Source organism: Sus scrofa, chromosome 1 (assembly GCF_000003025.6).
Source record: "Sus scrofa isolate TJ Tabasco breed Duroc chromosome 1, Sscrofa11.1, whole genome shotgun sequence".
NCBI classification, from domain to species: domain Eukaryota; kingdom Metazoa; phylum Chordata; class Mammalia; order Artiodactyla; family Suidae; genus Sus; species Sus scrofa.
In genome coordinates, this window is record NC_010443.5 from 41,161,385 (window position 1) to 41,175,617 (window position 14,233).

Below are 14,233 nucleotides of genomic sequence, written 5' to 3' on the forward strand. Positions count from 1 at the left end.
TGCAACCTCCAGAACTATGAGAAATATTTCCTGTTGCTTAGAAGCCACTCAATCTATGGTATTCTGTTATGGTAGCCACAGTGGACTCTAAGGCCCTCCTCACTTGGAAAAAAAACAAGAGAGGACCTTAATAGACAGTTTTGTTTATGGATGTTCATGGCCTAATCAGTCACAAGCCACTCCTAACAGTGAAGGAATAGGAATATTGGCATTATGGTTGACATATCTCTCACCCTTCACTTGGCCTGCTCTTAAGTAAAAGGGGTCAGGTTGCACAAACACAGCCATTGGCACAATTATAAACAGAATAGGCACTCAAACATATATTGGTTTATAGAGAATGCATATTCATCTTTGTTTTTCTATTCCTGGTCTTATTCTGGTGTACTGGATTATTGAACATAATCTTAAATTGGACAATGTGCTTTTAAACAAGGACAGAGCTTCAGGCTCCTTTTTGTGAGTCCCAAGCCCTGCCTGCAACTAGCTTGTTACTGGGAAGCTGCTGCTTAATTTTGGAAGCCAATTGCCTTATTGACACATGTTGTAGTGCTTAGAAACTGAATTTCTCTGTGAGGCGGGCTTCCTAGGAGTTTCCTTTTCTTCTCTAAGTGGTGATCCATCAATGTAATCCTCTTTGAAGAAGAAATTATTTACTGTAACAGTTCTCTGAAAATGTGTTATCACTGATAGATTGTTGCAGTCTACTCTTCCATTAGCTTGTTGATAATACATTCTCGATCTTGTATTCTTACAGTGTCTAGTACTTAGATTCAGAACCAGAGTTTTAGAGTCACAAAGGGTCACATACTGTTTTGAAAGGAGTGCCCAGCTAAGAAGTAGACAACAGTGACAGCCTATTTAAGATAGCAGTCCTCTCACTCTTCATTGTTAGGCAGTTTATTTAATATTTGCTGATTATAAACTCTTGTGCTAATATTATTTACACCTTTTACAAGATATTTGTAGCATGGTAAATGCATTCGTATGTCAGCTTTCACTCCTTACAGACTCATTCCTCGCCTCTTACTTACTTGATAGGTTCATACTATCATCTACATAGACCTCAGTAAATGTTATGTGGCTTTATTCACTAGCATAACTTTCCTTCTTTTGCCCTATTGGTTACAGAAATATCTTGAATTTAAACTCACAGAAGGTAGCAAGTTTCTTGGTTAGGAAAATAAGCAATGAGAGAGTCAGGCATTTGTTTATGAATAAATTTCTTAGGCCTTAACCCAGAGATATGCACAAAAACCAGGCATTATGGAAAGAAAGCTCAAAATTTTGTGGAAGGCTTAAATTGTCAGTGCTTGGGAGAACTGGTGGTACTCAGCTTGTCAGGTTTTCTCTGCACTTGTATCATTATTTTTTAAGCCTGATTACCCATTGCAATAACTTTGGGAAGCTTTTACAAGGTTGATAATGCCAGAATTGTACCCCCAGGGGTAGTGACTTAATTGCTCTTGGGTAGAGCCTAGGCAGCTGTGTACTTTTTAAGTACTCTGATTTCTGTGTTCACTCAGGGTTGGAAACTGCTGATTTACATGAGCAGAGAATATCTATTAACAAAATCTCAAATAGTTCCTAGATAAAACTGTTTAAATCCACCGTTTATGCTTCACATTTGTAGAGTTCATATTTGTTTTTCAAAGTGGTTTACATTTTTAACATTTAAATAATATTTAACTGGCTGCAGTAAGCTGCTGACACAATACCAGAGTGGGGATATAAATTAGTGATTTCCATGTTGGCATAGCATTTAATGATTGATTTTAGGAATGTTTAAAAGTCCTAATGCCCACACCACAACCAGACTAATTAATTCAGAATCTCTAGGGGTGAGACTCAGGCATGAAGTTTGAAAAAATTTTTGTTTGTTTTATATAATTTTTATTTTTTCCATTATAGCTGATTTACAGTGTTCTGTCAATTTTCTATTGCACAGCAAGGTGACCCAGTCACACATATAGTATACATTCTTTTTTCTCACATTACCATGCTCCATCACAAGTGATCAGATAAATTCCCAGTGCTATACAGCAGGATCCCATTGCTTATCCATTCCAAAGGCAATAGTTTGCATCTGTTAAACCGGAATTCCCAGTCCTCCCACTTCCTCTCCCTTCCTCTTGGCAACCACAAGTCTGTTCTCCATGTCTATGATTTTCTTTTCTGTGGAAAAGTTCCTTTGTGCTATATATTAGATTCCAGATATAAGTGAAATCATATGCTATTTGTCTTTCTCTTTCTGACTTCACTTAGTATGAGAGTCTCTAGTTCCATCCATGTTGTTGCAAATGGCATTATTTTGTTCTTTTTTATGGCTGAGTAGTATTCCATTGTGAAAATATATACATCTTGTTAATCCAATCATCTGTTGATGGACATTTTCTTGGCTATTGTGAATAGTGCTGCAATGAACATGCGAATGCATGTATCTTTTTCAAGGAAAGTTTTGTCCTGATAATATACCCAAGAGTGGTGAAAAAAATTTTAAACAACTTCCTACATTCAAATGTAAAGCTGAGTTTGATAACAACAAATCTAAATAAATATTTGTTGATTCAGTTTAATACCAATGATTTCAGCCAAGCAGTCTCACTCTAAGTTTCTTTTTCAGGATATTATTGACAGACTTATAATTTTGAATTCTGAAGCTAAGATTCGTTCTTTATTCAACTATGAACAATCACACATCTTTGGTCTAAGGTAAGGTGCTAATTTCACTTGAGATGTTTTCTGTGTGGCAAAAACAGTTAAGCATGTGTTCTATACACTTTCAAAAAGTATTTAAAACAAGCTAATTTTTAATGCATGTTTAAAGGTAATTTATCTTCCTATAATTTACAAAGAAAATTATAGCCATTAGATTTTTACATTATGGCCTTTGTCTGCATTTAAGTTTTGTGTTATTACAGTGTCTTCCTCTTTTTTGCTTGACTTATTAGAGGCATTTTGTGAACTATTTGGTTTACTCCAGCGGTGACTTGGGCTTCCCCAGTTTGGTATTTGATTGGGTTCCAGCCATAATGCAGTCTTGAAAGAGGCCTAGAAATGGATGATTTATCTTGCCTAGATTTTATTCCTCAATGTTAATCATACTTGTAGTTTTCCTAAGGTTTAAATCTTTGCTGGTTGAATTTATATTCCTTAACATTTAAAAGTAGCTGAACTAAAGAAATGTTTTACTTTCATAGGTTCATGATTTTTTTTTTCCCTTCTACTCGCAAAGTAACTTTTTCAAGTATGAGGGAGGGAATTCATGAGAATGTTCTACCTAAGAAATAAAGCAATTACTTTTCTAAAATTAGAATTCCCTAATGGCGGTATATATTATAAGCACCAAAACTTTTTTTCCCCATTCATTAATAGCTGAGCTTCATTTTTGGACTTTATAATTCAAAGAAGGTAAAAAAAATAGCTGCAGCTGTTAACAGTTCTTGGGATGGTAGGCCCTTATCTCAAAGTGTATTTTTCCATTAAATTTTAACTTTTTCTGAACCGTATAAGATACTCATATAGCAAGCAGTGATGAGGAATTCCAGGGAAAATCCATTCAGTAGAACCTCTTTTTGCATAGCAAGTATGTTTCTGAGTTCTCTATTGAACATAGATTTTGTCCCCTTGTTTCTGATACATTGAATGAATTTATTTTTTCCTGTGTGTTTTCTTTTTTTAATAGAGTAGTATTTTTTTCATTGTTCTTGTGGCAGAAAATTTAACAATATGATTTTAAGTCATGTAAAAAGCAATCCAAGAAGTAAAATGCTCTTGGGAATAAAATCTATTAATTTGCATAATGTGTACCTTCTCATAATGTCCACATGGAATCATTCTATCCTATCCTACAGTAGAATATTTGCCATCCCATATATAGCCATGCAATATAGTGATTAGCAACATGGACTCTGGAGTCAGACTGGGCTACTGACTAGTTGTGTGAAGTGGGATCTCAGTTACCCATCTCCAAAATGGAGAATAATGATATTTTCCTCATATAGAGTTACTGTGAGATTTACATATGAAAAATTAGAAGGGCTTATTGCAGTGGTTGGCACAGAGCATGTACTATAAAAATGTTAGTGGTAGATATAAAGTAGCACTACTTCAAGTGTTTCTTTATATCTGTCTACTTGCTCTATACCGTTTTTGAGATTTACTTAGGACATAAATTTTGACTGCAGTTTTTTTTTTTAGTATCCTCGTAGTCTTCCACATGCTGCCAAGAAGTGTGCTGTGTTTACAGTATCAGCATTCAGAGAAAGAAAATGACAAAACCACTTTTCGAGGGAAAAGTTTTTATGTGCCTTTTAACAAGTGTTTCTTTGACAAGAAATTTATTTCATTGTATCCTTAAGTCCATTCCTATAACAGTGTATTTTTTAAGTTATATATTTCTAGTTAATTTACTTTCATTTTTCTGTTATTTCAGTACCTATCCCTTCAGTAGATCGTCTCATTAATGTGTTTGAATTTCTGCATTTAGTATTACTTTGTTCTATTCATTTTTCCCTTGCTTTAAAAATCTAGAAATAGCATAATGGTAAATTTGATACAGTTTCTTTAGATTTACCACATCACTTAGATGAGGCTAATTTGGAGTTTAGTGTATTGTGGATTTCAACTTTGAACAACATCACATTCTATTTAAATCTGAATTTTTACTAGCCAAGATCTTACAAATTTTATGTTGTAAATGAATGACCAATATACGAGGTGGGTCTTTTTTTTAGGGCCGCACCCATGGCACATGGGAGTTCCCAGGCTAGGGGTCAAGTCACAGCTACAGCTGCTGGCCTACACCAGAGCCACAGCAACGTGGGATCCGAGCCACATCTGACTAACACAGCAGTTCATGGCAGCACCAGATCTCCAACCCACCAAGCAGGGCCAGGGACTTAATCCATGTCCTCATAGATGCTAGTTGGGTTCATTTCTGCTGAACTCTGAGTTTGGTCCTTTGAAACACTTCCAACCAATCCTTTTCTACTGGTATCAGTGTGCAGATATGCCTTAATATTCCCATTTTACAATGAAATGATGCAAAACATACACACAAAGAAATTTCCGTTGATTTCGTATCTCTCTGCAGCCACTGTCCTGTTTCTCTGCCTTTTGCAGCGCAACCTGTCTGTATAGACTGTCTTCACTTGCTCACCTCTGTTGACTCCTGAGCCCACTTAGATTTGACTTTGACTTTATAACCCTGTTAGAACTGTACATTCTGCTCACTTCAGGGTCACTTGTAACTTCTGTGCTGGTAAATCTTGGGGCTTTTTCTTGTAATATAAGTAGCATTTGATAGAGTGGGCCATTTCACTTCTGTGATACCACATACTGCATGGCTGCAGTTTATCCTTCTTTGCATTGTCTAAGCAACCTCTGAATATTAGAATACTCAAGACTTGGTCCTGGGTCCACTGTTTTTCTATACACTCTGCCCTTAGTTCATCCGCTTACACCTTTACCTCTAAGTATCATTTCTATGTCAGTGGATGCCTTTATTTATATCCCCAATATGTATGAGTAACTGGGTCATCACGCTGTACAGTAGAAAAAAATGTATTGGGGAAATAACAATTGATTACAATTAAAAAATAGTCATTCTGAGTTACCTGGCTTATGTATATGGCTGTGTCTTGATGTCTCAGTTCAAACATTTCTCAGATATCACAAATTTGTCTAAAATTGAACTCTTGGGTTTCTCCCCACAAAAACAAAACAAATATTTCTATCTCATTAAGTGGCCCAGCTATCATTCAGGTGTTCAGTCTTGAGTTATTTTAATTTTCTTTGTGTTTTAAACAATTTTTTTATTATAAAGAAATTAACCAATGTTCGAAACTAAATATAGGAGTTACCATCATGGCTCAGCAGAAACGAATCTCATCAGCATCCATGAGGACACAGGTTCCACCCCAGCTCAGTGGGTTAAGGATCCGGCTTGCCAAGAGCTGTGGTGTAGGTCACAGACCTCGCTTAGATCTAGTGTTGCTGTGGCTGTGGTATAGGCCTGCAGCTTCAGCTCTGATTTGACCTCTAGCCTGGGAACCTCCATATGCCATGGGCGTGGCCCTAAAAAGATGAAAAGAAAAAAAGAAAACTAAATATAAATTGAAATTCTGCCTAACTCCAAAAGTGAAATTATCATTGAGGAAAATCATTCTAGACATCTTTCTAAGCATATAAACAGAAGAATATATATGGAAATACATTATAAAAATGGAATCATGATATGGTTTCCATTTTAAATTCTAAATGAGTTTTATAGAAAATACAAAGAAACCCTAGTGAAACAGAAGGAATTGCTGAATTTAAAATAGCTGTTTTTTCACTCTAGAGGTAATTATTTCCCCAACATTTTAAGGTTAAGAAAAAAAATTATATAAAACATTTCAAGTGGTTGGAGCATTATATTTCACTTTTAGAGAGTATTGACCGACTCTCCCCTCTAAAAGATGAGGACGTTAATGCACTTACTGGCCTCCCACCTTCCTCGTATCCATCTGTGTGAGAAGGATGTACTCCTGCCATTTCCTAAGCTACCTGCATGACTCAGAGACCCTGTTTCCCTCTCCACCCAGAAAGGAAATTAAGCTAATCTGGGTTTCTTGGTCTAGTGAGATGAAATGTGAACTACTTTTTATATATGACTGCAAAGTAAAATTTAAATTTTTTTAGTCTTCTCTGCTTTATTTACTCAACCAGTATTTATTGAGTACTTATGCTCGGTGCTATCTGTGGGGAATGAAATGATGTGTAACTAAGGTGATGTGCTCATTCTCTTTAACCTTCTTACCTAGTAAGGAATTGGTTGTTCAGATGATGAAAAAAAATGTGAGGTTATTAATGCAAAGAGAAATGTATCTGTATAAAGCTCTCCATCTTCCTATTTAGATAACTGGCAATTCCAGACTCTGCTATGTGGCTTTCAAGGAGCTCCATAATATCTCCACCATTCCTGTGTACATTATTTTCCACCTCTTCTCAGCCTGAACTCATGCCCTGAGTAGGTTAGACTCATCTCCCTCAAGCACAGTGTTTATTATTGCCTCTATATGAGTTTATGTCTTAAATATTGCCTTCACTTTTGCTTTCTTATAAGAATTTGGATTGTCCTTTAAGGCAAAGCTTGCCGTATGAATTGCTTCTTCCATGACTTAATTATAGCTCACTCTGATCTTATAATTTTCCTGAATGTCCTTTTCCTTTATGATCATTCACAGACCGTATTTTCTCTCTCTCCCTGACTAAACTTCCTGAGGGAGTATCATTTTCTTTTATTTTCATGTCCACCATATTGTCAAGTACTTTTTGGTTTAATTGGTTAACATTTACTTGTTAAATCTGTTGATTAAAACAGAGTTACCTGGAAACTTTTTAAAAAAGTTGTACCATCATTATACTGTTGATACAAATTATTTTCTTGAACACCTGTCTTTTAAGGACCCTAAGGAAAGTTTTTATCCTTTATAATTTTTCAATATAGTTGATATAACTTATGAGTAACATAAGTCAGATCAGTAAGTTGCTATTTGTATATATTGTGAAGTGGTCACCACAAAAGTCTAGTTGACATCATGACTGTACAGTTACAGGAATTCTTTCTTCTTGTGATGAGAACTTTTAAGACTTTCTTAGCAACTTTCAAATATGGAATATACTCTCTTTACCCATCTCTCCCAACCTCCCCCCAGCTTTGGCAAGCATGAATCTAATCTGTTCTCTGTATCTATGAGCTTGTTTTTTAAATTATTATTCCACATGTGAGATCATAGAGTATTTGTCTTTCTGATGTATTTCGTTTATTATAATGCTCTCAAAGTCCCTCCATGTTGTTGAAAATGACAAGATTTTGGTTTTTTATGGCTAAATAATCTCACTGTATATATATCATACTTTTTTAATCCATTTATCCATCAGTGGAAAATTTAGGTTATTTCATGTCTTGGCTACTATAAATAATGCTGCTGTGAACATGAAGGGTGTATATATATATATATATATATATATATATATATATATCTTTTTGAATTAGTGTTTTCATTTTCTTTGAGTTAATACTCAGAAGTGAAATTGCTGGATCATATGGTAATTCTATTTTAATTTTTTGGAGAACTTCTGTACTGCTTTCCACAGTGACTTTATCATTGACAATTCCCAACAAGAGTGCCCAAAGTTCTTTTTCTCTACATCCTCACCAAAACTTAGTATTTGTAAGGGTTTTTTGTTGTTGTTGTTGTTGTTGTTTGGGCTTTTTTTTTTTTTTTTTTTTTTTGACACTAGCATTCTTAAGTGTGAGGTGATTTCATTGCGATTTTGATTTGCATTTCCCTGATGATTAGTGGTGGTGAGCATTTTTTCATGTACTTATGGCCATCTGTATGTTGTTTTTGGAAAAATGTCTGTTTGGACCCTCTGCCCATTTTTTAATTGGATATTTGATGTTTTTTGTTTTTGCTTTTTTTTGCTATTGAGTTGTGTGAGTTCTTCATATGTTTTAGATATTAACCCCTTATCAGGTATATCATTTGCAGCTTTTTCTCTTCCATTCTGTAGGTTGCCTGGTCATTCTGTTGATTTCCTTTTTTTGTGCAGAAGATCTTTAGTTTCATGTAGTCCCACTTGTTTATTTTTGTTCTTATTGCACCAAAAGTCAGATTCCCTGGAGACTTGATGTTGCTTAAGGCTTACCAGTCTAAGATTTTCTTAATCATCATTAGGTTAAAAGAATGTTATTCTCCTCCCTGAATATTTTATATCAATATGAAAATGGTGTATTATCAAACTATAAAATAAGATTTAGTTATAGACTGTAGAATTGCTTATTTTTAAAAATTTAAATCTTACGTAGGAATTCTTAATTATAACATATTAAAATTTAATATGGTTAAAAATGTTAATGTAGTTCTCCTAAAACCTGTTACTTCTTCATTTGAAACTCCAATGTTGGCCTATTTGTTAATTTTCTTCAAACCAAAACTCAGGAATCTAAACTTAAAGCACAGCCTTTAAAAAGGCTTGCCATTTCAATTATTTTACATTTATCAACCAACAACAAATTTTTTGCACAGTATAGTGAATAGTTTAATGCATTACTGTCTTCTTTGTTAAAAGTTTGACCTGTGAGATTACATTAAGAGGAAAACTGAAAAATAGGTTTTTCAGTTTAGAAGCAATCTGGTTATCTTAAATAGATAACTGTTAATATTCCATCAAAACAAATCACTGAATTATTTCCAGTGGCTCAGATGCTCACTAGACTTAAATCATGTTAATATTACTAATAAATCATTTTATAATTCTCTTGTAATCTTTTTCTAAGTATCAGAAATCAGAATATAATCTGAGTATAGGAGTTCCCATTGTAGCTCAGCGGTTAACAAACCCAACTTGTATCCATGAGGATGAGGGTTCGATCCCAGGCCACACTCAGTGGGTTAAGCATCCAGCGTTGCCATCATCTGTGGTGTAGGTTGCAGATGCTGCTCCTGTCTGACATGGCTGTTGCTGTGCCTATAGCATAGACTGCAGCTCCAATTTGACCCCTAGCCTGTAAACTTCCATATGCTGTGAATGCAGCCCTAAAGACCAAAAAAAAAAAAATATGCTCTGACTACAAAGCCATCCATATTTTGGATTTTTGGTTACATACTGACACACATGCACCCATATATATGCACATGTCCAATATTTAATTTTATTAATTGAAAGATCTTTAAGATATTTATTTTATTGAAATGTAGTTGATTTACAATGCTGTTAGTTTCAGGTGTATAGCAGAGTGATTCAGTTATATATATACATGTATCCATTCTTTTTTCAGATTCTTTCCCCATATAAGTTATTACAGAATATTGAATAGAATTCCCTGTGCTATACAGTAGGTCCTTGTTGATTATCTGTTTTATATATAGCAGTGTGTATATGTTAATCTCAAACTCCTCTAATTTATCTCTCCCCACCACGTTTCCCTTTTGGTAACCTTAAGTTTATTTTCTGTTTGTGGGTCTATTTCTGCTTTCTAAATAATATTTGTTTTGTGGTTTTTTTTTTGGGGGGGGGCAGGTTTTTTTGTTTTTTTTTTTTTAAGAGCTGCACTTGCGGCATATGAAAGTTCTCGGGCTGGGGTCAAATCAGAGCCTCAGCTGCGAAGCTGCCAGCCTATGCCACAGCCACAGCAGCGCCAGATCTGAGCCATGTCTGTGATGTACACCACAGGTCACAGTAATGCCAGATCCTTAATCCACTGAGTGAGGCCAGAGATTGAACCCACATTGTCATGGATACTAGTCAGGTTCATTATCGCTGAGTCACGATATGGGAACGCCGATATTTGTATCATTTTAAATTAGATTCCACATATAAATTTTATCATTTAATGCTTGTCTGTCTTTGACTTATTTCACTTAGTTTGACAATCTCTATGTCCATCCATTTGCTACAATACACCCAGATATTGTAGGCATTGTTCCTAAAATTCACGAATGCTAAAATGCATTATATCACTTCCTTGGTAGTTAATAGTATAAGATTTAATAATACTTCACATATATTACACGTGATACCTAACATTCTAGACCACTAGAACTTAGAAACTTCACTGAGATGACAGTGAAATATCCCCAATTTTTTTTTTTTTTGAATTTCTCAATTCTGGCACATGTTTGTTTGACTAAAACATTTAGAATTCCTATTCACCTAGGTCTAGTTAACATATCATCGGTAGAGTATTTTCCATGATGATCTGAGAGATGATAGGACAGTGAAGGGTGCCCTGGACTAAATTTTGATAAAATGAAAGACGTATTTTAATCCATGTTAGACCGCTCCTGATACTTAATTGGCCAAATTAGCAATATATTACCAGTTATAGAGGCTTTGTTAATTCACTCTTGTAGAGAGATTTCATCTTAGTATCTTTTGTTACATTTAATGAACAGATATACTAAGGAGGGAAACATAAGAACATTGTGCAGACTGAGCAACATAGAATAAAATGTATAATGTAAATAGAAACTTTAGCCTTCAGTGCCTGAGGTGAGATGAGAGAGCTGTTATTAGAGTCATCAATAAACCTGATCCAAATAAGGCAATAGATTTGATTGTATATTACCACAGGTATACAAATGATTTCACAGAATTACTACAGGGCCTTGGATCCCTCCTCACTTTAAATAGTCCTGTCAAGCCTCCAGAACCTTTGCTGTAGCAAACAAAATCTTTGATGTCTTCACCGCCTTCAAATAGCAGCACCATATCCCCTTGGGTGCTTGACCATTTAGGTTCCTGGGAACCAGAAGGCTATAGTTGTGTGGGTGATATTTGCACACTGCTTAGCATTGTATAAAATAGAGGAAGAATGAACAGATCTTTGATTAATGTCTGTCTTTTGGTATACAGAAACTTATTTTGATAAAAGTAAGCTATGGCACCTGACAATATAAAGAGGTTTGTATCTGGGGTAGGTAGAGTCGATCTAACTATATTCTGAGAGAGAGATACATGTACATATATGCAAACACTTCTGAAATTTCTTCTGTGTAACTGACAAAATCTTTATATAAACTTAGGTTATTTTTAATACTTTATTCATATACACCTGAAGATGTACCATTAAAACATTTATCCAGTTTACTTTTTTTGTTTTGTTTTGTTTTTGTTTTTGCTTTATCTAGGGCCGCTTCCACGGCATGTGGAGGTTCCCAGGCTAGAGGTCGAATCGGAGCTGTAGCCACCGGCCTACACCAGAGCCACAGCAATGTAGGATCCGAGCCGTGTCTGCAACCTACACCACAGCTCAGGGCAACGCCAGATCCTTTAACCCACTGAGCAAGGCCAGGGATCGAACCTGCAACCTCATGGTTCCTAGTCAGATTCGTTAACCACTGCGCCACGAAGGGAACTCCCAGTTTACTTTTGAATTTGGATTCACCTTTGATAATTACTGATTTTATTTGGAATACTTCTTGATATAACCAGCTCAGGTCATGTGTAAAATAAGCAGCACATTTTTTTTTCTTAAGTTTTGGAGCCAATAAAAATTAAACTTCACAATTTATTACTTATAAGCCTAATAATATGTTAAGTTTGAGGCATGTTTTTAGTGATTATTTTTTTAAAAATTAATGGATATAAAATAATCTACACTTTTTATTCACTTTTAAACCCAGCCTTATATCATGGTTTGGCTAAAAAATGGTCTTAGTCAAGTGACTTTTTCTTCCATGTTTACTCTAGCCACTATCTTATGCAAATATGCTAATATAATTAATGAACCATTAAGATCTGTTTACTAGATGATTATATGATTGAGTATTAAATGGTATTCTTTGTAATCAGTTCTTTATGAATAATTATTAAAGTAGGCATTCTTTTGTTGGTAATTTGGATTTGTTCATTTGTTGCATACACATTTAGACATTTTATGACTATAATCCCATTATATACCCTAAAATAACACAGATTTGTTTTATGAAATATTAAAAATGTAAATACTGCATAAAATATAAACATGAGCTTAAAAAAATGTTGTAAAATGAATGCGTACATAATTCCAATCAAGTAAACAAGGAGAACTTACTAGTATTATGCATTCATTTGATCATGACTCTTCTTCCAAATGGGTAACCACTCTTCTGACTTAGGGTATTTACTACTTTGATTTACTTCATATTTTTACCACCTAGTTATGTATTATTAAACAATACATTTTAATTTTGCTGCTTTTTGAACTATATTTTAGTGGTAGCATAGACTGTATACTCTGTCATGTCTGACCTTTTCTATGTAGTTCTGTATTTCTAAGGCGTTGTGTATTATTATTTTTATTGGCTAGATAATATTCCATTGCATGAGTATACCTTATTTTGTTTATATATTATGTTACTGGCAGAAATTTAAGAAATTTACAGCTTTCAGTTTGGGCTGTTATAATCAACTTTTCTACATGTGGAACCTTAGCCACATATCTCTGTGCATACATATACATAATTCTTTCGTCCATTTCAGAAAAGGTATGTAAATGTGCAGAAGCGTATTTCTTAATTTTCTATTCTATTCAGTTGGATTTTTTTTCATCCTGTACAAATATTAACATTGTTTTCATTGTTAGTTTTATAATACTTTACAATAATTGATGGGGTGATTCTTCCTACTTTGTTCTTCTTCAGAAATATCTTGGCCACTTTGAGTTCTTTTCTTTCTGTGTAAATTTTAGAATCAATTTGTCACACAAACTAGCCCTCTGGGATTTTAATTAATTATCATTGGATTGAATCCACAGATCAACAGTGAATTGACATCTTTTTTTTTTTTTTTTTTTTTTGTCTTTTTGCCTTTTCTAGGGCCACTCTGCACGGCATATGGAGGTTCCCAGGCTAGGGGTCGAATTGGAGCTGCAGCCACCGGCGTACACCAGAGCCACAGCAATGCCAGATCTGAGCCACGTCTGCAACCTGCACCACAGCTCACGGCAACGCTGGATCGCCAACCTACTGAGCAAGGCAAGGGATCGAACCTGCAACCTCATGGTTCCTAGTCAGATTCATTAACCACTGCGCCACGACGGGAACTTCGTGATCTTTCTTATTTTTTCTAACAAAACATCTAAAGTCATCCTTGTTTTGTTTCTTCTTTTTCCTCCACATAATTCTGTCCATCAGGAAATTTCTGCTCTTAACATCGTTTTTTCTTTTTATGGCTGCACCTAAAGCATGTGCAAGTTCCTGCAGCTAAAGGTCTAATCAGAGCTGCAGCTGCTGGCCTACACCACAGCCACAGCCACACCAGACCAAGCCTCATTTGTGACCCAGACTGGAGCTTGCAGCAACCCTGGATCCTTAACCTACTGAGTGAGGCCAGGGATTAAACCTACATCCTTATGGAGACTACTTTGGGTTAAGAACCTGGTGAGCCACAATGGAGACTCTGAATTGCCATTTTTTACTTTCACATGTATCCACTAAACATTTTTCTCTTTCCTGGGGTTCCCATTGTGGCACGGCAGAAACTAATCCAACTAGGAACCATGAGGTTGCGGGTTCCATCTCTGGCATTGCTCATTGGGTTAAGGATCTGGCATTGACGTGAACTGTGGTGTAGGTCGCAAATGCAGCTCAGACCCTGTGTGGCTGTGGCTGTGGTGGAGGCCAGCAGCTGTAGCTCTGATTAGACCCTTAGCCTGGAAACCTCCATATGCTGTAGGTGTAGCCCTAAAAAGCAAAAAAAA

General features: G+C 35.4%; 1 protein-coding gene across 7 annotated transcripts in view; it reads left to right on the forward strand.

Annotated features, from left to right (window-relative positions):
* TBC1D32 (TBC1 domain family member 32) overlaps positions 1–14,233 on the forward strand; it is a 207,635-nt gene that overhangs the window by 103,603 nt on the left and 89,799 nt on the right. For all 7 annotated transcript variants that reach the window (XR_002343100.1, XM_013988502.2, XM_001926894.5 and 4 more), the window contains one exon: positions 2,624–2,712. Coding sequence is in view for 6 of the 7 variants with exons in the window: in XM_013988502.2 (XP_013843956.2) it covers positions 2,624–2,712 (89 nt within the window). In the remaining variant the exon portion in view is untranslated. The remainder of the gene's footprint in view (positions 1–2,623; positions 2,713–14,233) is intronic.